The 21,378-nt window shown below is 36.5% G+C and overlaps 2 protein-coding genes, 1 long non-coding RNA gene and 1 pseudogene across 3 annotated transcripts; 1 reads left to right on the top strand and 3 right to left on the bottom strand.

Moving 5' to 3' along the window:
* Positions 1–616: 616 nt before the first annotated feature.
* LOC122092784 lies at positions 617–1,502 on the bottom strand (annotated as a pseudogene).
* A 4,981-nt stretch (positions 1,503–6,483) lies between these two features.
* On the top strand, positions 6,484–11,400 carry LOC122094285 (protein MAIN-LIKE 1-like). Its single transcript, XM_042665043.1, has 4 exons — positions 6,484–7,058; positions 7,159–7,260; positions 10,600–10,903; positions 11,005–11,400. Exons 3-4 carry the CDS (start codon positions 10,607–10,609, stop codon positions 11,383–11,385), a joined length of 678 nt encoding a protein of 225 aa, XP_042520977.1. The 5' UTR covers positions 6,484–7,058; positions 7,159–7,260; positions 10,600–10,606; the 3' UTR covers positions 11,386–11,400.
* A 4,282-nt stretch (positions 11,401–15,682) lies between these two features.
* Positions 15,683–17,912, bottom strand: LOC122094284. Its single transcript, XM_042665042.1, has 2 exons — positions 16,051–17,912; positions 15,683–15,955 (listed from the first exon to the last, which is right to left on the bottom strand). The coding sequence occupies exon 1, from the start codon at positions 17,878–17,880 to the stop codon at positions 16,066–16,068; it is 1,815 nt and encodes a 604-aa protein (XP_042520976.1). The 5' UTR covers positions 17,881–17,912; the 3' UTR covers positions 15,683–15,955; positions 16,051–16,065.
* Positions 17,913–20,024: 2,112 nt separating this feature from the next.
* On the bottom strand, positions 20,025–21,026 carry LOC122094286. Its single transcript, XR_006144710.1, has 3 exons — positions 20,761–21,026; positions 20,565–20,668; positions 20,025–20,356 (listed from the first exon to the last, which is right to left on the bottom strand). It is a non-coding gene; the product is annotated as an uncharacterized LOC122094286 (long non-coding RNA).
* Positions 21,027–21,378: the final 352 nt, after the last annotated feature.

Here is a 21,378-nt window from a genome sequence, read left to right as displayed (position 1 = left end):
CCCCCCCCCCTAAAAAAAAAAAGAAATAAAGAAAGGAAAAAAGCAGGACATGTAGATAGAAATAGAAACTTACAAAACCCTTAAGTTGGTTAAATTTACAAGTCTATTTGGCAATGGCCTGTGAAATAATTCTAGGAAATCAGACTAATAATAAAAACAATCAAACATTCCATAATATATTAAATTTCTTCTAAAGAGATGTAAATTCAAGGGAAGGGGGGACCAGAACTGAATATCAAAGAGGGATGTTCAAGTGGAGAAGACAATACAACTTACATTTTCTTTGTGTCCACCAATTTTTCTAGTTCTCGAGAAAGAGATCCAAAGAGTTAGTTGGCATGAGGACCCTGAAAATTTGAATGTCTATAAATGAAATTTTTTAAAATGAATCATTTTTTGAACTATGCAGATAGGAAAAATGGTTGAAAAATCAAAACTTACAGGTCCGAGAGTAGTGATGTTCCCAATTTCTTTTGGGATTGGACCCAACTATCAATTTCCAAGAAGGGAGTTGAAACAACATCTCTCTCCATTTTCAAGGAATGAACAGAATATTTGGATTTGCTTCAAATAGAGCCCAAAAGAAGAGAAGGAGAGAGAGAGAGAGAGAGAGAGCTTACGAATATTTTATTTTATTTAACATTAAAAAAAAAATCCAAAACTCATAATTAGCAACAAAACTTACTTCCATAGAAAGTGGGAACAATCCTTGCATAATCAACCAAGAAAAAGAATCACTAATAAAGGACGCAAAATAAAAGAGAATCCCCCTTGCCATTAGTTTATTCAGCAAACTAAATGCCTCTTAACGGTCGGCCTTAGCAACTCGCTCAATCTCGTCCTTCTTCTTGAAGTCATAACTGTTCGATGAGCCCTTGGCAACATTGATGAGCTCATCTGCCAAGCATTCTGCTATGGTTTTTATATTCCTAAAAGCACTCTCATGAGCACCTGTTGTAAGAAGATATATTGCTTGGTTAACACGCCTCGGAGGAGAGATATAGCCTCATGCCTCACCACACCAGTAGAACCAATTGGAGTTGCAACTTCTCTTGGCCCACTGTTGATGATTGCATTAACAATTACTTGAATGGGGTTTAAGTCTGTGAGGAGGTGGAAGATTTCCATCCCATGCTTGACAATTCGGACAACTATTGGTTTCTTCTTGTTGTTTCGTCCATGCATCATCAGAGAATTTGTTAGCCTCTCCACAATGGGGCATTGGGCCTTCTTGAATCTCTTCACAGAATACCTCCCTTATGTGCGGTACATAGGTGGCATGCTTGGATGGAGACACACCAATGTAACTCACCAAATAAATATCACCGGCCTGAACTTCTTCGAAAGACCATTTGTTGAAAAGCTTCACCTCTAGTTGCGTTCTGACGACCGCCATTGCCGCTGATGCGAAGCATAAACTTGTGCGTTCTCTAAACCCTAAAACGCCTACTTCGCAGAAGGATACACATAGGAAGATGCATATCATAAAATATATTTAAAAAAAAAAAAGAATGAGAGAGGACGTGAGATTTCAATAGGAAAATAAAAGAGAGAGTAAAAAAAGGAGGATACATTATCATAAAATATATTTAAAAAAGAAAGAGAGAGGAACATGAGATTAAAAAAAGAAAAAAAAAGTGTGTGAGAGAGAGATAAAGAAGGGATTTGGATGTGGATCGTGAGAGGAATAAGAAATAAATTTTCTTGAGTATTTAACACAATTTTGAACAGAAGATTATGATTTGCTTAACACAGAGCCCAAAAGAAGAGAGAGAGCTATGAAGATGGAAGGATAAGGAAGTAATAGGCAAAACATATCATAAAAGATATTAAAAAAATGAAAAAGAGAGGAACGTGAGATTTGGAAAGGAAAAGAAAAGTGTGTGCGTGTGTGAGAGAGTAGAAAAAGAAAGAGAGATAGCAAGGTATTTGAACCTCACTCGTAAGAAGAATAAGAAAGTAAATCTTTTTTAGAATATTTAAATTTTTTTTAGAGATTATTTAAGTAATAAATAAAGTAAAGGGTACCAAAAATTTGGAAAAAATTAGAACAGCAGACAACAAAGAAAGTGAAAACGATAAGGTATTTAAATAAAATACAAGTACAAAGTAGTCAAGTGAAAGATTAGTCACGAAACATGAGTACATACTTTTATATAATAGTATGATATGATAGTATTATATATATATATATATATATATCATAATATTATATAAAAGCATGAAGTGCCAAATCTTTCACTTGACAATTTTGTCCTATCTTCTTCATTATTTGTTCTTTTCGTTCTTTTTTTTTTTTCTTAAATTACTGGTACCCTTTATATTATTATATTTTTATAATATTAAATTCTCTCTCTCTCTCACGATTTTATCCATTATCTACTTTACTTTTTTTACTAAAATTCTCTCTCTCTCTCTCTCTCTCTCTCTCTCTCTCTCTCACGATTTTCAAATTACCATTGATAAGTCTGATATCTATTGCTTTCTCGAGAAAATTGGTTACAGTTCAAGAGATGTGTTCATCAAAAGAATTGTAGCCAAGGCTGGAGACTTTGTTGAGGTGAGCTATTTCCACCCATTGGTGATTTGATACGTTAGTGAGTTAATGGTTTCTTTACAACTCCACAGCACAAACTGATGATCTTATAACATGAACGTTGTCCTCTATGACAGATACGTGATGGAAAATTGGTTTTCAATGATGTCGTCCGGGAGGAAGATTTCATATTAGAACCAATTGCTTATGACATGGACCCAGTGGTACTATTTCTTTCTAATGTAGATTAAAGTTCCTTCTTGTTGACCCTTGCCTTGTCATCACTGAAATGTAAATGGATGATGAAGGTGCTGGTAATTAAATATTCGATCTCCCTCCTTTAACTGCTGGCCTGTCTTCTGTTCATCCACCTCTTCTCTTCTTCAGTTTTGGTAGAAGGATTTTGCTGCCTAGCAATCTCTTCAATCACTTCGTTTGAAAATTGATTCAGCCTTTTTTTTTTTTTTTTTGGGGGGGGGGGGGGGGGACATCTGTACATATGTGATGTTCTATTTTAATGTGATGCATGTTATCTCCATCTGTACTTCACATCCATGTCTTTGAGACAAAAACATGTTTTCAAATTGCCCAAGGGAGGCCCATTTTGAATTCTTTGGTCATGGCATTTTTTTTTTTTTTTTAAATGCTCTCTCTCTCAAATCAAAATATAGATGTTGAAATCATCTTGTTCTTATTCTACAGAATTTGATTTGAGGTTTGATGATGTTGATATTGATCTAATGCTCTTGGATCAAGGTTTTTTATTTTTTTATTTTGGAAGTTGATTGATTTTTTTCTTTTTTGGTACCATTTAGAAGTTGATTGATTGAATATACAAAAAACAGACAATTTATTCACTGATGAAAATATAAGACGCACGTGCAAATGCTCGTGTGGCATATGTGTATATATGTATGTATGTGTGTGTGTGAGAGGGAGAGAGAGAGAACGTTATGTAGGCTCATACTATTTGTATAAAATACAGTTTCATCATGAAAGATGAATGAACGGTGTTGTGAAGGGCAATTAGGTCGGACCCAGTGCTACCTTTTTCTCTTTCGTTTTTGGGGTGCAGAAGTAGAAAACCCTTTGAAGTGGGGCATTGAGGTGCATTTTGTCTGGGTTGACTTATAAGGTGTTCTGTTGTTATGGTTGTTGCCATATTGTAGGTACCTAGTGGATGTGAATGCTAAGGTTCCGTTTGGTATCGTTCTAAAAAAATGTTTCTGGAGTTTTTTCGTTCTATTGGAATGAAAAAATGGAATCTTTTGTTTAGTGCACTTATGGTCTGTTTCTGTTTTTTTGGAACAAAAAATGAAAAAAAAAAAAACTGAAAAAAGAAGATTGGACGGAACTCCAAAATGGAGTTCCGTCTTCCCAGTTTCGTTCCATTTTACAAAAAAAAAAAAAAAAAAATTCCGATTAAAATCTGAAATTTTGAAACACCATTTTTTCGTTTAAAAACTGCGTTTTGACACAGAAACTGAAATTTTTGTTTTTGACACGAAACGACGTTTCTGGAACAGAAACAATACCAAACCGCCTTAAGAGTGTTGAAGTTAATTTTACATAAAAGATTACTGCAACTGCCACATGACCCTGATAAGAGACCGCCAATTGAGGTGCGGCTTGTGTAGGTAATTGATTTATCAAAGATTGTCTTATCTTCAGGTGCATTTTCATTGTAACTACTATGCAGATTAACTGTTCATTTCGTTGGGTGCTTTTTGTACAATTGGTTCGCCTTTTATGACATGAAAACGGCGTCATGCATATTTCTTATTAGTGATATATTAGTATATTATTTTTGACAGCTTCTCCATTCAAAGAATATTTTGTTTTTTCATATATTATTTTTCTTCTTGAGGGAGAGGGACTTTATTTTAAAATCTGGAGCTAATTTTTAACTACTGGATTTTTATAATGTACATGCTTCTACATTTCTTTTTGCAATCTTACTGGGCATTCCTTTTATGATGACTTTTTTAGTGTCGTGCCAATAGGGAGTTGTCCACAACATATTTATAATTTATTGTCCCCACCCTCCTTCCAGAAAAAAAAAAAAAAAAAAAAAAACTCTCTCTTTCTACTGAAAACCAGTGTTACTTCTAATTTTTGCTAAACAACTTCAACATATGGACATGAAGAAGTATGTTTTCTTTATAATATTAAGGGTTGGTTTTGGTCAATTTCTTATATTAATTAGACTATATTTTCAGATCCATATCCCGCATTTTATAGCTGAACCTCATTGTTTTGATTGTGGAGCACAGGTTGATAAACTTCTTAAAAACAGAGAAACTATACATTCTGTATTTAACATGGCCATGGCAATCACTACAGTTAGCGGGAGTGATAGTAATTGTTGTATCAAAGTACCTAGGGATGATCCAAAGTCTGAGAGCACAAGGGATGATGGAGCAGATGGAAGGGTAAATCATTAAAAAAAAAAAAAAAAAAAAAAAAAAAAAAAAAACCTTTTATCCTGGATCTAAGAGGTTAGAAAAAAAAAAAGGCTTGATTAAAAATTAGTATTATGCACAGCGCATGTGTTTGGTTGCATATACAACGTGCCTGGTATGGATTTTCCCTTTCCTTTGGTGTGAACAAGTTTAATTGCAAGAGTCTCTCTTTCTACAAATGTTAATGCTTATCAATATTCTACCTTCCTGTGGATTCTTCTACTAAATGATATCCAATTTGTAGATTATGTTTTCTGTTGATTGTTCTTTGAAAGATAGCCATAAAACATGTATTGAAAAAGAGTGTACAAAAGTGAGGGAAGACAACTTCCTATAATTTAGAAGAAAAAAAAGTGTAAAATAAAAAATCAGAAATTTCCCAAATTTTTATGCCATTTTTATTTGATAAACGTATAATTCCCGAAATTCAAAATTTATTTTGTCTGGTTTTTGGATCAACTTAGTAAATTGAGAAAACTAATTGCTCAATTTTAATCTTCACTCTCACATTAGAATTTAATCATTAAAATTTGTATACACATGCTTTATCTACCATTTAATAAATGGTCATACACACACATATATATATATATATATATATATATTTTTTTTTTTTTTTTTGTTTTTTCTTTTTTTTGTTAGGTTCCTAGGTCATCCCTTTTTTCTTCCTGCACATACAGTCCAAGATAATATCATATTCCAAATTCTACACAAGTCAACAAAGCAGGACCAAAGACTCAAAGAGGGTGGGAGGTGGTGGTTGTTGTGGTGGGGGGTAGGGGTGTCAATTCCTAAACCAAATCGGTAAAACCGATCGGACCAAACCGATAACAATACAGATCGAACTGAACCGAAGCCTTATTGGTTCGGTTTGATTTGGAGTATTGCAACCCTAAAACCAAACCGAACCGCACCGAAAACCGGATGAACCTGAAACCAAACGGAAATCGGCTCAAAACCCAGACCGAAACTGAAATCAAACCGGTAAGAAACCGAAACACTCCAAAATTCATTAAAAAAAATCAAAATTTGCATAGTTTTGTATTCATTTGTGTGGAATGTCGAATCCAAACTGGATCAAAAACCAAAACTAACCTTTGTATTCATTTGTATGGAATGTCGAATCCAAACTGGATCAAAAACCAAAACTAATCCGATTACAAATCGATTTAAGAAACCGAAGACAAATTGAAACCAAACCGCATCGAAACCGAAACCAAACCAAAATCGGAATTTTCTTATTGGTTTGGTTTCGATTTTAACTTTCTCACAGTGAAACCGACTTAACCCGGACTGACCGAACTGAACCGGCCGATTGGCACCCCTAGTGGGGGGTTTTAAAAAGAACTTGGGAAAATTACCTGATTACCCAGTATTGAGTTTGGTTTTACCGAAATACCCACGATGGGTTTCACTCAACATATATACCCAAAACCAGTTTGCGTATTACCGAAATACCCAAAACAGTGGAAGCCGTACGCCAGACTTCGTATCCCTACGCATTGAACTTGATACATGTTCCAATCGGTGAAAAAAATTCCGATTTTGTTTCTAATCGTCTTCTACAATCGATTCTTTAACGTCCGATGATCCGATCGCGTCTTGAGGGCTTAAGTTTCTGTTCGGACTATGTATTTCCGAAAGGGGAAAGAATGGGTTGCTGATTTCAGTTGTTCAGAGTCTTCGGACTATGGATTTCCGAGAGGAGGGAGACTTGTTGCTAGTTTTAGGAGATTTAGGGCTTAAATAGAATGGAGGGAGAAGCACGGCGGGAGAAGGACTCGAGGGAGAAGAATCCGTGACTCACCCATCGACTTCTCATTCACACACAGAGAGAGACAGAGGAGGGGAGAGAATTGGTGTTGCGTGAGTGCTCTCCTCCAGTTTACGATTCTGAAGTTTCTTCTCTTGGAACCGTTTGTTGTTCCTGTCGCTTCTTCTGGTGCTGCTCCGGCTCCGGCTCTGGCTCTGCTCCATCTCCATGGGAGAAAGACAAAGGAGGGGAGACAACTTAGACCCACGATATCGTTCATCTTCTTCGGGTTGGATGTTCATCTGAGGTGAACAAAGATTTTGTTTTCAGCCTATTTTCCATGTCATACGTTTTTTGTTTTTGTAATCTGTGTGTTCTTTTTTCTTTTTTTTTCTCACTTCACAGAGAATCGAAAGAATCCCATTCCCATGTTTGTTCGTGGGTCTGCGTGAGTGCTCTGTTGGGATCAACAAACCTTACCATCGGTCATCTTCTTCCCATAACTTGAGGTAAGCAATGATCTTTTGATGTTTCAGTTTTCCATGTCTTACACCTAAGTTTGTTTTTGTAATCTGTGTTCTTTTAATTTTTTTTTTCCCACTACACAGAGAATGGAACGAATCCCATTCCCATGTTGGTTCGTTCGAACCTCTTACTATTCCTTTGAGAATGGGAGTCACATTTCTGATATTGGTTCATAGCATTTTCATTCTTGTTCTCTTTTATTCGATGAATTCACAGAAACTTATATCTTGATCTTTGTACCGTACATGGGTCTTTCGTTATTATTATTACTGTTTTTATTATTATTATGAATGGCACGTTCAATTGTTCAAACTAAAAAAATAGAGTACATAGTTATGGTTCATTGTAGTGTTGGTGACTAGTAGCCTAGTAGGTGTTTGATGTAATGTCTCAATGGAATCAATGGAATTACAACATGCTCTATGGTTTCTGGAAATGGTGTAAGATCTTATCTGAAACAGTTTGGAATTGTTAACCGATGGTTTAATGGTTGAGGAACAATGATGAGATTAGATTTTCTTGTTAAACTAAAACTGGAGTTTGATAGTAGAAAATTTCAATTTCATAAGAAAATTGTGGCAGGTCAGGAATTTATGGTTTAAAATAGGATGGAAATCCAGCTTGCTGGTTTGTGTTTGATTTCATTGAAAGGGCTGAAAAGGTTTAAGAGCGTGGAGTCAAATTAGGAAGCATAGAAAGCTTAAACTAAGCATTGGTGTGGTTGTTAAGTCTTTAGACCTTTTTAGGGCCGGCAGGTATATTAAACCGCAAAACTATACAATGCCTCTACAATGAAAAGGGGGTTGGAAACTGTAAGAATGTAGTTCTTCTTCTGTGGGAAGCAAAGATATGTTTCTCATTGTGGGGTTTTCTCATTTTTGCACATTTTAATGTTCTATGCTGGAATTGGATCTAGTTTCCCAATAAATTTCTTCTTTGTAGCATCTTTATTGGACATTGGTCAGGAAATTTAGGCTTCGCTTACATATGCCCATGGGGCCTTTACCAAAACATAGAATACAATTCCGCACCACATTTCTACAGTTTTATTACAAGTCCAGTTTCAATAATAAAAAAAGGTAATAAATAAATAAAAATAATGGCTGCAGAGTGGTGCTTATTGCGTAATAATAATTATAACTCTTTCTTAACATTGCAAAATGAAAAAGAGAAGAAAATAAAAATTTACCCATTAAATTGTTATCGTGTGTCTGACTTTTATATAATTAATTGGCTTCCTTTACTTATTAGAGGGCTGGGGGTGGGTAGGGGAGGAAGAAATAATTTCAATATGGAAGGAAATTATGATTCAATTCAAGATCTAGAGTGTTTTATAACCATGCTTTCCATTGGAATTTTTCTGTCCATCAAGTTTATGTATGCTTACAAGTGTTCCAAACAGTATCAGGAACAATTAAATCTGATGCAAGTGTTTTGTCGATTAATATCACTAGGTTGTGTTGGCAAATGCATTGGATTATGAAGTTAATACCAAAAATCCTAGCCTGCTTATTTCATCAAGTGAATGAAATAGGGGAAAAAAAAAAGGATATCATCACAGGAGGAGGGGAGGTTATTTTATTATGGTTAATAATATTATTGTCTTAGGTATCTAGATCATGTGATGATTGTGTATTTTAAATAATCCAAATTTGGTCTGTGTGTTTAGTTGTGCAAGATTCTTTTTTTCTATAAATTTGTGGATTTACAAGCTCAACTTTTCCACCAAGCTGGGAGTTTTAATATTAAAATATTAGACAGAAGCTGTGAGTTTCTAAATATTAATACTAATGATAATAATGAAATTACGCTGGGTGTATTTAACATGGATTTTAAAGTCAAATTTGAAGCTTTAGTGCGTAACAGATGAATTTAATCTGAATCCAACTTTGTTATATTTAGATTTTTTTTGTGTCTTACCTTGTAACCATCTTTGTGAGTGGGGCTGAAAATGACTGCAATTGTATGAATCTCATATTGGATGCTCAGGTATGTAGCCCTGAGAGTAGCCGTTTGATGAGTTATTCTACCTGAAAATTTGACTTTCCCTTCCAAGGTAGTTTTGATTGTCCGACAGTATAGGAATGTTGGATCTTTCTCTTTTGGGCAATAGTCCCCAGCCAGGCATCTTTGGTGGTTGTTATCACCACAAGGATATCTATCTACTTTTATGGGGCTAACCGGGGTGGGTGGGAACCTTGGGCATGAATCTAATTCCTCTGTAAGTGGTGTGAAATAGAATATTCAGGACAGCTAATTGTAATGCCAAAAAAATTGAGACTTGACAACAGCTTACTTTTGGAGTTCAAGTAGATGTGCATGGGTCTATCTAATTTTGCTCAATTTCAATGCAGTACACTCTCTCTTTTGTGGGTGGAAATTATTCTTGTTGGTTTTAGAACCGTCCAAATTTGGAGATCCTCTGAATTCTACAATGGAAGTAGAGAAAAGATTTTGGCTGAAGTGGGAAGGGACCAGATGTGGCTAATTATTTGAGGATTATGATATATTCTTAAGTAATTGGTGTAGGGGAATATGCTTGAGTTCTCAATTCAAGTGAGAACAAAAAAGAAAGTATGGAACAATGGAATGTTATGGGTGTAGTAGCGTCCCCTGTTTTTCATTTTTTTTGGCCCTCTTTGGCTATGTTCTTAAAATTCATTTAAGAAGAAAAAAGAAGAAATAAGCATAAAGAACCAAAACCACATCTCAACTATTTTTATAGGTTATACCATTATACTTCTCATACTACAAATATTAGGATTTCAGAAACTAATACAAGATTGCCATGATGACCGGTTAACAACAGAAGGCACTTAAGACCTATTAAAATAATTTTCGAACTAATCCTTCATGTTAGGATCATCTTTGCTATGACGTTCATTTACTAAATTCAGTAAATTTGGATTAATAGTGCGTCAAGTTGACAGCGAACACTTATTATTATTTTTTTGGATGAATATAACCAACACTTATTATAATTATCCATAAATTGTCAATCTTTTTGCATAGTTCCTTGTGCTCGCCATTTAGTTGGAAATCTCCATGTAGGCGACCTTGTTAAGTTGGAATAAGGTTTAGGATGTTGTTGTCTAGTCTACGTATTGGGTGAATATACCCACATTGCATATCCACCTCTTTGAGTATTATACTTTGATGACTAGATATTGCAACCATAAAGAGTGAAGTTATTGCAACAATAGTGACATACTAAAGAAGAACATTTGTGGATCTAGTATTAGATATTTCAATATCCAATTTATCTTCTCTTTATTATTGAAATTAATGTTATAATTAACTATATGTTTTGGATCATGTGTCAGGTGCATAATGTCGGTGGATCCTCTCCAATTGGACATTATACGAAGAATCTCAGAAAAAAGAGCAATGCATGTTGAGAACAACCCACCTTCTAGGGAGTGGACATATTCTAGTATGTCTGGAAATTTGGAGGGTGAATATGAATCTACTGATAGTGGAGACGTTGGAGGGCAAGCCATGGTTAGTAATGTTGTAGATGATTCAGTATTGTCAATTGGACCATCCATTGATAAAGATATATCAAGTACGGACATTGTTCTATATGATCAATCCAATCACGTTTCAGAGTTGATCTGGAAGGGTGAGGTAATATATTTGTTGTATTTGCTCGTAATATAATCTTTGTTTTTGTCATGCATAAAATATATGACCACTAAGTTTCTTGTTTCAAATTTACCCTTTTTCAGAAGAGACGTGTGCTACGGAGTAATGAGCATAGTCGAACGTCCACTGAGTGGAAGTTGAGTAAAGAGCAAAAGCGGTTAGTTGAGATTGCTGGATTCAAATACTTACGCCTTATAGGGCATTTCCAAATGGATCGGTGTCTATTGACAGCATTGGTGGATAGGTGGCGAAATGAGACTAATACATTTCACATGCCACAATTTGAGATGACTATAACTTTGGAAGATGTGGCATATATTTTGGGTCTTAGAGTAATCGGGAAGGCTGTTACTGGGAAAATGTACAAGGAGGCTGAGGATATACTAGGCATGGTACTTGGACAACATCCCTCAGATCCTACCAACACGAAGGCTCTACGGAGTGGTTGTGTCAAGCTAACATGATTGAGGAACCAATTTTCCCATCTGCAAAGCAATGTTTCTGAAATAGATGTTACATCAATGAAGTCAAAAAGTGACAGCAATGCAAAAGAAGAAAGCTGTAAGATTGAACCAATATTAAAGAATCAAGAATAATTTCTACACATCAAAGAGGATGATATTTCTTCATTTCTACCTGGAGCCTGTCTAACTTGAGAAAGCGACGGCCACGGCGGCTACCATCAGGCATCCGAACGAGAAGAGTTACAGCATTATCATCATCTGAAGCTGGTTCCTGAGGAAGAGAAGCTTATTTTGCAGCTAGCTGTCTCTCAAACTCCTGTCATCAGAGAGGAACATAGGCAAACAACCATGAACCCACAGACAACTTCAAATGAATGATTCCTCTTCTGGAATAAGGTTCCCTTTATCAATTTTTATTTTTATTTTTTGGGGGGCGGCCCGTTTATAAGATAATATATGCCGAAGAGGGAGGAATATTCTAGCAACCCCTAAGGAGGGAGAAAGGAAAAAGGGGGACACACAGCCCTCAGCTAGGAGGTTCCCTTTATCATTGAAGGAAAGGCACAAATATATAGTTTACTTGTCTTAAGAAAAAAAACAAAATTTTGTTTGTCGTAATTCCCAGAAGTGCAACCACAACTAGAGTCCACAAGGTTGGAGTAATCACTAAGGAAAAGCTGAGATTTGCCACAATCACAGGGTTGCCAGTCGACACATGACTGCAATATTAGCGATTTCAAAGAGAGCGAAATTTAAAACCCTGCAGATTTGACTTGACTGTTTGATGTCTCGCAAGAAATAAACTGGGTCAGGTAAACCAACCTAGCTTGGACACAAAAAACTCTTCAATTTTTCAAAAACCACTAGATTTAGAAAGAAAGACCGTCAAACAATATTACAGGACAATTCATATTTTATAATGCTCATCTCCTACTATGTAAGAATTTATGCTATCAACATCGATTTGCAACCAAGATAGGGCATATCCAATAATATAAGAGAGACTAAAATATGGAACAAAATCATGAACCTGTTTCAGGTGCAGTTGTGGTACGAAAGATTTCCCCTTAGTTTTAAAGGTTAACATGAAAAAGGAAAAACCTTTGATTAATACATGAATTTTATGGCAGTATAACCCAAAAACTGCAAGAATAATAATTAGACAAAAGTTACAATTTGTACAACATGACAGAACAATTCTATTTGAAGAAAAGGGGAAAAATCTATAAGTGTATACAAGAGTGGAAAGTTCAAGCCTTTAGAACAACATTAACATTCTACTGTTGGTGTATTACCTCTCGCTCCAGAAACCCGAGCGACAGAGCACTCAGCGAAGGCCGCCGCCGCCTATATGGAAGTATTCGTAGCGTCGACATGTATACTTCTCGATATCCAGCAATAGAAAATATAGAAGCAAAACATATAATGGCGATGGTGAAGTTGCCATGTGATTAAGGCAAAATGCATAAGGTTAAAGGGAACATATGCAACTGGCCAGTAATTCATGGGTTAGTTCAGAGAAAGGTAGAGTCAAGCATCTCGTTTTTCAATTAAAACACAATAACATGTGCATAAGGTGCAGCAATCTTCACAAAGGGAAAATCAGGATCCAGCGTGTAACCAATTCCTGGACCAATCATAAGAACCCAAATAAGTTCCTAAGCTTGAAGGTTTCCTGCTGATCCTTTTCTTCCTGATTGGGGCCACTAAAATGTTGGATTTTTATCTAGCCAAGTAATAATTGCTTAAGCACTTACTAGTCCAGATCCTCTACTACTGCATTTCAGGGATGATTCCATAAGCAGAATCACGAGCTCAATTCAAGTATCTATTGGTATTTTAGGAAATACGACTGCCTATTCCGGGAGGTTTCTGTCAAAACATAAACCTAAATATATCAGTCGCAATGTACATCATGCATGAAAGTGAGGAACCAGATCTAAGAGAAAACTTGTCGATGCAGTCAAAACCGATCAGATGAGAAAGAACTTCTGGTCAAGTAGTTCAAACTGCTTCTATCATCATATTCCAGCAAAGTTTGAAAGTACTCTGAAGGTTAGATTTAGAAATATTGAAGAGACTGTAAGTAGGAAACTTGAAAACCCAGAATAAACAGTAAATTTGATGGCAAGGCCTTAGGGTTTCAAAACAGAGTCAAATACTAACCTGATTTAAAAATTAAACATAATTATGAAGCTTTAAACAGTCTCTACAGGGATCAAATGAAGAGATCAGTTCCAGAAAAATCAGGATTGAGAAATTGAGTTGCAGTAGGATCTACCATTCAGTTGGAAAACTGAAAACAAACAGAATCTGAAACTGATAACTAGTTAAGCAATTTGACACAAAGTTTCAGCAGAGTTTGAGTAAAGATTAACTCAAAGAAATGGACCAGAACTATTCTGTAAACTGAATCATGAAATGAAAAGGAAAGGTTGCAACCTCCCGGAATCCTGAACAGATAATGAAGCAAATAAACAGAAACAAAGACTGATTAAAATATCCAGCCACAGGCTGTATTGAAGATGTCTTCCTTGACTCAAATACAAAAACAATAAAGAATATCAAGGACTGAAATTGATTACTCCTATTCCAGCCAACCAAATAGCAATAAAATAAAACCCAAACAGACCGGAAATTCCTCCCCATCAACGTTATGTATTAGGGAAGTGCTAAACTGACTCGACCACTTAACTAATAAGATAAATAACAAATAAAATATGACTCAACAAGACCCAGCGACAGGACTAGACTTGAGTTGGATTTGTTGGAACAAATTCTGGTCAGGCTAGGCCTAGACTAATTTTTCTTCTTCATCCTGGCACTACTGCTGGTGCCCAAATACTGCATCACAGTCTGTCCAAGGGCTGGCTAAATTAATGGTCCAGATCATTGCAAATGCATGGTTTCAGACATCAAAACAGAAATTGACATTTGGGCTAGTTTTGACTGCGTAAAAACATGGATAAAAGTTGTATTCTCCAACATAAAAGATATAAAACCTATGCATGTCCCTCATAACTTCAAATGAAAAATGCCAAAACATTCAAATCCATGTTCAATCCATAGAGACAAAGGTAGAATCGAACCTTCAGGTGTAGGAAAGGCCCTTATTACATGATGAATATCTCACTCCGCATTAATAAGTTGCATATGGATTCTTATCAAATCTTACTTGAATTCCCTGCAACTTACTTAAATTGGAGGCAAATAAAAACGTCAAAAACTACATATGCATGATAGGGTTCGACTATTTCAATCAGTGAATGGGTTTGTGCCCTGTAATGAGGACATGGACACAAATCAGTTCTAAAATATGCAACGTAACTGTAAAACACAGGTTACTGAAAAAAAAAATATGAAAAAGACAAACACAACTGGAGATGAATGAGACATATATTCACCTGCTAAAGTACTGAGTATCCTTCATATTGGGGGGGCCTCAAAAGTAGAAATTGGTTGTGAACTGCAATACAGTCCCAAGGGGTGTACTTCAGCCAACACTTGTATTAAACCTCGGCAAAACACATTGGAACAAACTGTCTTTTAGTAGACATCTACGCATTGACAACGAAAATATAGGAAGGCATATAATGGTAAAGCAGTTCTGAGAACACTGAGAAGTATGCTCACCCATTTATAAGCATATGAGATATGTGTATTATGAAACTACAGTCCAATGCATAATTAATTGGATGAAATTTTAATGTGAATATAGATTTACCTGGGAGAATAGAAGGAAAATAAATAAGAGTTACAATAAACGTAGTTCATGAGGGTGAAGGTAGTGGTGATCAATAATAGATCTATTTTGTAGTGAACACGTACTACAAATCCAGCTTGTATATGGTAGTTGGATCTTTAGCGCACCCTGAAACACTATACGCTAAACTGGTATAGTGTTGGGGGGGGGACTTTTCTTATTAATTCATATCATAAAATTGATCATTGAGCACAAATGAGGGAGCAACATAGACAATATACTTAATCCATTAAAAAAGAAAAAAAAAAGGAAGTAGACCCATTAGCTGAACCTGATAAGGAATAATAAAAGAGGCCTTCGCTCAAAGGGCAGCACTGTTTGCCCTGTTGTTGCTTAGTATGAAAGCATATGAGAGAGAGAGAAAGAGGGAGAAGGTTTAGGTTATGTTACCTTCCAAGGAAATAAGATAGATTCCAATTCAATAAAAGATGCGATTTTGCTTGAAGAGCACAAAGACTAAATAAAAATTCAGCTGTTAGTCACGTAGTCTGTTAAATATGCAACATGCCAACAATGCAAATAGTCTCAACGACAAAACATAAAAGTCATCATATATCTATTCAATGTCCATAGAGATAAAAATGTGTTAATAGCGAATGCAATTAACCGAACAACAAAACCATAAAATATCCACCTAAAACATTCAGATAGAGAATCAAATATTCAATATTACATCATATTAATATAAGATTCTTCTCAACATATTTTGGGACCTATGAGTGTTCCCTTCGAATAACTATAGTTGTATGTTCTTTGGGAGTGATGTGAGGCCAACAAAAAGTGAAACATGTGTTGCCATCTTGGAAACTGCAACCAAAATTGGGAGATGACTTTAGGCGATGTACAGTTGACACATAACACAAACATTTAGTTACAAGAAATTCCTATACCAATTAGCTTACCACGTTCATAAGAGGTTATATTGCCTCCCGACATGACCTCCTGTTATGCCTATGATCCCCACATCTGCTACAATGTTGGGATCGCTTCTCCACATCTTGTGATTCTATACGTTGTCTCTTTGGTCGGCCTGCACGCTTACGAGTTCTAGGAGGCCTCACAACAACGTATGCGTCCCCTGTGGGTGATTCCAAGGACATATCATGGTTAGGGACAGGATTGATTGGTTCTTCATACGTTTGCGCATATGCCTCTTTATGATACTCATGTGAAACATAATTCAGGAGTTGTCCACGAATCCTTGCTATCGCTGCAGATGCATGAATACAGGGTAGACCTGTCATCTCCCACGCCTTGCAGGAACAAGATCTCAAACTTAAGTCAACTGAGTGTGTACTTGCGTCACCCTCAACTTCAAACCCAGACACTGAAGATCGCCTAACGGTCAGCCCCTCAGATTTACGAACTCGTTTCTTTAGAATCTTGTTAATCTTAGGGCCCACATCATATTTCCACTTAATTAATTTCTGCTTACGTTTATACATCATCTCCATCTGTTTCACCCTTATACTGTTCAAGAGTTGCATTATGGGCAGTTCACGTTGCTTTAAGATCCATGCATTATATGTCTCTGCATAATTGGAAGTCAACTTGTCATAACGATTTCCAGGGAATAGACAATTAGCCCAGTTCTCTGGTCCAGTTGTCATTAACCATATATATGCATCTTCTGAGATACCCCTTATATCACCCATATGATTGTTAAAGTCTAAAGTTGTCCGTGCATATGCTGCATCAGTAAGCAATACTTCTAAAGCATTCTTCAAAATGGCTGACATAGGCTTTCGAAGATTCTTCTTAAAATTTTCCTTTAAATGGCGAAGACAAAACGCATGGTGGACATCCCCAAAGACAGAACGCACCCCATCAATTATGGATTGATGCCTATCAGACACAAAAACAATATGTTCAGTGTTGTCTAATGCCATGTTAAGCTGCTCTAAAAACCATGTCCAATCAGAGTGATTCTCACCAGAGACAATTGCGAAGGCGACAGGAAACATCCCATCATCTGCATCCATTGCTGTAGCAGATAACAGAGTGCCAAGAAACCTGGATTTTATGAAGGTGCCATCAATGAACAATACAGGTCTACATCCTGTCCTGAAGCCCTGCACAGCAGCGTAATAGGCTACAAATAGTCTTGTAAATTTACCATCATCATCAACCTCATATTTAGCATGGCTCCCAGGGTTTGTCTCAATAACCTTATTACAATACCAAGGGATGTACAGATAAGATTCCTTGAAAGATCCAAACACTTTATCATTTGCAACCTCCTTTGCCCTCCAACACTGCATGTAACTCAATTCTAGGTGATAGTCTCTTTTCATATCAATAATGATTTCAGTTGGAGGATACTTGGGAGTGTCTCGAACTTTCTCAACCACAGTATTAGCTATGAGAGACTGCGGTACCTTCACCTTGTCAATGAACTGAGATCCAGGTGGATGTTGGTGTACACCTTGGTACTTATGAATCCTAAACATTCCACTCGGCTTGACATGACTTGCCCTAATTGACCAATAACATCCCTCAACTGCACACTCAACAATAACCCTCGCTTTATCACTCCGCTTTGTCAAATAACGAAAACCATTTGCAATAGCAAATTGAGCAACCGATTGTCGAAAGTCAGTTGCTGACTTAAACATCTGTCCCACACCCTCTATTGCTTTCTCCCAAAATATGGTTAGTACTTTGTCCACAGGTGTCTCACTTGAACATGTAATAACCATGTCACAAGTCTCATCAACATTCCCGTCATCCATATGCTGAGACTGTGCAAAAGTAACACTGCACCTGCTATCGGAATTCAAAAAAAAAAAAAAAAAAAACAATGTTTACATCTCATTACAACCATAAAAAATTTAAAAACTTAAGCTAAACAAACTGACAAACTACAACAAATAATGTACCTGGGCCCATAGTGATGACTTCCGATAGAGCCATCATCCCTTGACACAATTACATCCACTATGGCACTACGATTGTTAAAATCCAACATATTTTGGAGGTCTAAGTCTCCCTTAAGGCTAATAGGAGCACATCTACTCCCAGGCACTAACCACTTCAATAAAACACCATCAGGGCTGAAATTCCATGATGAACAAACCTTCTCCAAGAACTGGGTGAAATTCATTGTTCCATCCATACGAATTGCAATAGATTCACCTCCCTCCTTCATATATGTTCCATCAGTATCTTTTACTAACACTCCACCATAACTGCATACAGCCAATACTGAACCTGACATCTTTCCTATATGCTGCAATCCTCACAAGGCAAAAGATTGAGAATTTTGCAGTTTAACATGGCTTTTACTATGATACAATCAGAAGGAGAGCAGAAAATATGAGAGGATTTAAGAAGACCAATAGAAGCAACAATATAATCGCAATGGTTTCTTAACAGCGGGAAGTACATTAAAAGAATATAAATCTGCAGAACTTGAAACTCTATTTTCAACTTATTAGAGACCTCCTGAATCCACAAGGCACAGAAAAGTCGTCCCCACAGCAAAAAATATATAAAAAAAAAGGAATTTTCATGGAATTTTCAGTAGCAGAAAATAAACTTTCCCAAAAAAATATATGAACAATAAGAGCAAAATAAAAATCCAAATCCGACATTCCTCTATCCTGATCATGCTATTTTCATTCTTACATTCTATTGGTTCTGTTATTCTGTTAGTTGGGCTTTCTGCTATGATCTGCCTCAGTTACATTATCCACTTGTCTAGTTTATGTTTCTGTTTATAACCCTGAATTTTCTACTCAATTTCGGGAAGCCTTTTTCAAGTGAACTTCTCAAAATCAGGGACAATGGACTTGATATTTAAAAAATTGACCGGCTACTGTTTATGGTTTCATATTGCTGCTTAATATAATAAGAATAATTTAAAAATTAAAAAAAAAAGAAAAAAAAAAGGTCTCTGATTGTTACTATTCTTAATTATATATACCCTGCCCATCAATTATGTTATTTTCTGGGTTTCGACTTTCCTATTTGATGAAGGAAATATTCGTATCTCACAATCCAGCAGTTGAATTTCCATCAGATCTTGCAATCCAGCTTAATACTCTGAACAGAGGACTTGACCTTATTTCTGGTCTCATTTGAACATTTGACTTGCTGAATTCAATTTTCGCTTGAGCCTAGTTACAGAACCATTCACTGAGATTTTGATTTCTAAGGGATTTCTGAATTCCTAAGCTGAGGCAATTTAGAACCCTATCATAGAGACTAAACTCAGCCCTGAACTATAATTTGCTACAGATACGAATCAGTCTAAAAGATTCGGAAATATTTGAGATATTTTGGGTTTTGCGAAGAGTTTAGTCTGTCAAGGGGGGGGGGTGGAAGGGGACCACTTATAGCCTACATAGTGGCAGACCAATTATCCTTCATCAACTCTCTATGTAACCCATCAAATTGACCCTCCTTGGGAGAAAGTTTAAAATTTGGTTCCGCTAACAAAACATTGTCATCACATTTCATGAATGCTTCTTCTCTAAAACCCTTAAATTCTAATACAATAAAAACCATTTACCCCCTTGTGTAGCCTTGCTCACTAAGATCATAACAAGTACAAATTTACATGAATCTTATGAATTTCCAAATTTTGAGTTGTTTTACTGATTTGATGCTTCAAATAGATTAAAATAACTGTAACGAAAACCAATCACAAATTTCAAAGATTTAGGAAAAAATCAAAGTTAGTGCACTCAAACCAATAGTTGTCATGCACAAGCAGTAATTCAATGACCATGTAAGAAAGGCGGTCACATAAATGAACAGAGAAAACTAGTCTCGCAAGTGCAACTGTCCAATCAGTTTGCATTTGAAGCACACATCAAACGAAATCCAAGTTCTCAATAAATATAGTTGATATGATTAAACCGAGTCCATTTCTCAAAACTCAACCTTCAATATTGTGACCATATGTTTTAGGAACCAATACACATCAACATCAGCCTCAAACTTGAATTGCAAATCACATTAAGACACTAAAAAACAAAAATTGAACTACTCAGGGAAACCACACAACAAAAAAAAGGTTAACAACAGCAGCATCCAGAAAAAATCAATAGGTATGGAGTAAAGTAAGACCTATATGCCGCCTTATCTGTAAGTGGCCTTCTATGAGCTGAAAGTTTTCCCTTCCACTGATGAATGGGAATTAGAGTCAAATTTCTGCAGCTACCGTTCACAATAAATTGGTCCACTGGAGATTCAGAGAGGAACCTAGCAGACAAATTTGGTATGGTTTAGACATTCCAAGCTCCAAGCAAACTTTAAAAATCAGAATGATCAGAACAACTGGTTACATAAGCGCATCACACGTTGTTCCAGTGAAGCTTAGAAATGAAGTTGAAATACATTTGTGATAGTCTGCTCTAATAGAAGGCAATGAGAAGTAGCACCCAGACATTTTAAAAGATCTATTGCTTACCTCAAGTTATGGGAAGAGGATGACCGATGGTAAGGTTTGTTGATCCCAACAGAGCACTCACGCAGACCCACGAACAAACATGGGAATGGGATTCTTTCGATTCTCTGTGAAGTGAGAAAAAAAAAAGAACACACAGATTACAAAAACAAAAAACGTATGACATGGAAAATAGGCTGAAAACACAATCTTTGCTCACCTCAGATGAAGATCCAACCCGAAGAAGATGAACGATATCGTGGGTCTGAGTTGTTTCCCCTCCTTTGTCTTTCTCCCATGGAGATGGAGCAGAGCCGGAGCCGGAGCCGGAGCCGGAGCCGGAGCAGCACCAGAAGAAGCGACAGGAACAACAAACGGTTCCAAGAGAAGAAACTTCAGAATCGTTCCAACTGAATGGCGACCAGAGAACGCAGCACCGGTTCTCTCCCCTCCTCTGTCTCTCTCTGTGTGTGAATGAGAAGTCGATGGCGACCAGAGAACGCAGCACCGGTTCTCTCCCCTCCTCTGTCTCTCTCTGTGTGTGAATGAGAAGTCGATGGGTGAGTCACGGATTCTTCTCCCTCGAGTCCTTCTCCCGCCGTGCTTCTCCCTCCATTCTATTTAAGCCCTAAATCTCCTGAAACCAGCAACAAGTCTCCCTCCTCTCGGAAATCCATAGTCCGAAGACTCCGAACAACTGAAATCACCATCGCCATTCTTTCCCCTTTCGGAAATACATGGACCGAACAGAAACTCAAGCCCTCAAGACGCGATCGGATCATCGGACTTTAAAGAATCGATTGTAGAAGACGATTAGAAACAAAATCGGAATTTTTTT

This window comes from Macadamia integrifolia, chromosome 11, assembly GCF_013358625.1.
Source record: "Macadamia integrifolia cultivar HAES 741 chromosome 11, SCU_Mint_v3, whole genome shotgun sequence".
NCBI lineage: Eukaryota > Viridiplantae > Streptophyta > Magnoliopsida > Proteales > Proteaceae > Macadamia > Macadamia integrifolia.
The sequence above is the reverse complement of the archived record's forward strand: the minus strand, read 5'-3'. Positions and strand labels throughout refer to the sequence as shown.

Bases quoted from the DNA above. Each gene is read 5' to 3' on its own strand.
- LOC122094285 (XM_042665043.1), top strand. From the start codon at position 10,607: ATGTCGGTGGATCCTCTCCAATTGGACATTATACGAAGAATCTCAGAA. The intron at 10,904-11,004 runs GTAATATATTTG...ACCCTTTTTCAG, and splicing joins AGTTGATCTGGAAGGGTGAG to AAGAGACGTGTGCTACGGAG.
- LOC122094284 (XM_042665042.1), bottom strand. From the start codon at position 17,880: ATGGATGACGGGAATGTTGATGAGACTTGTGACATGGTTATTACATGT.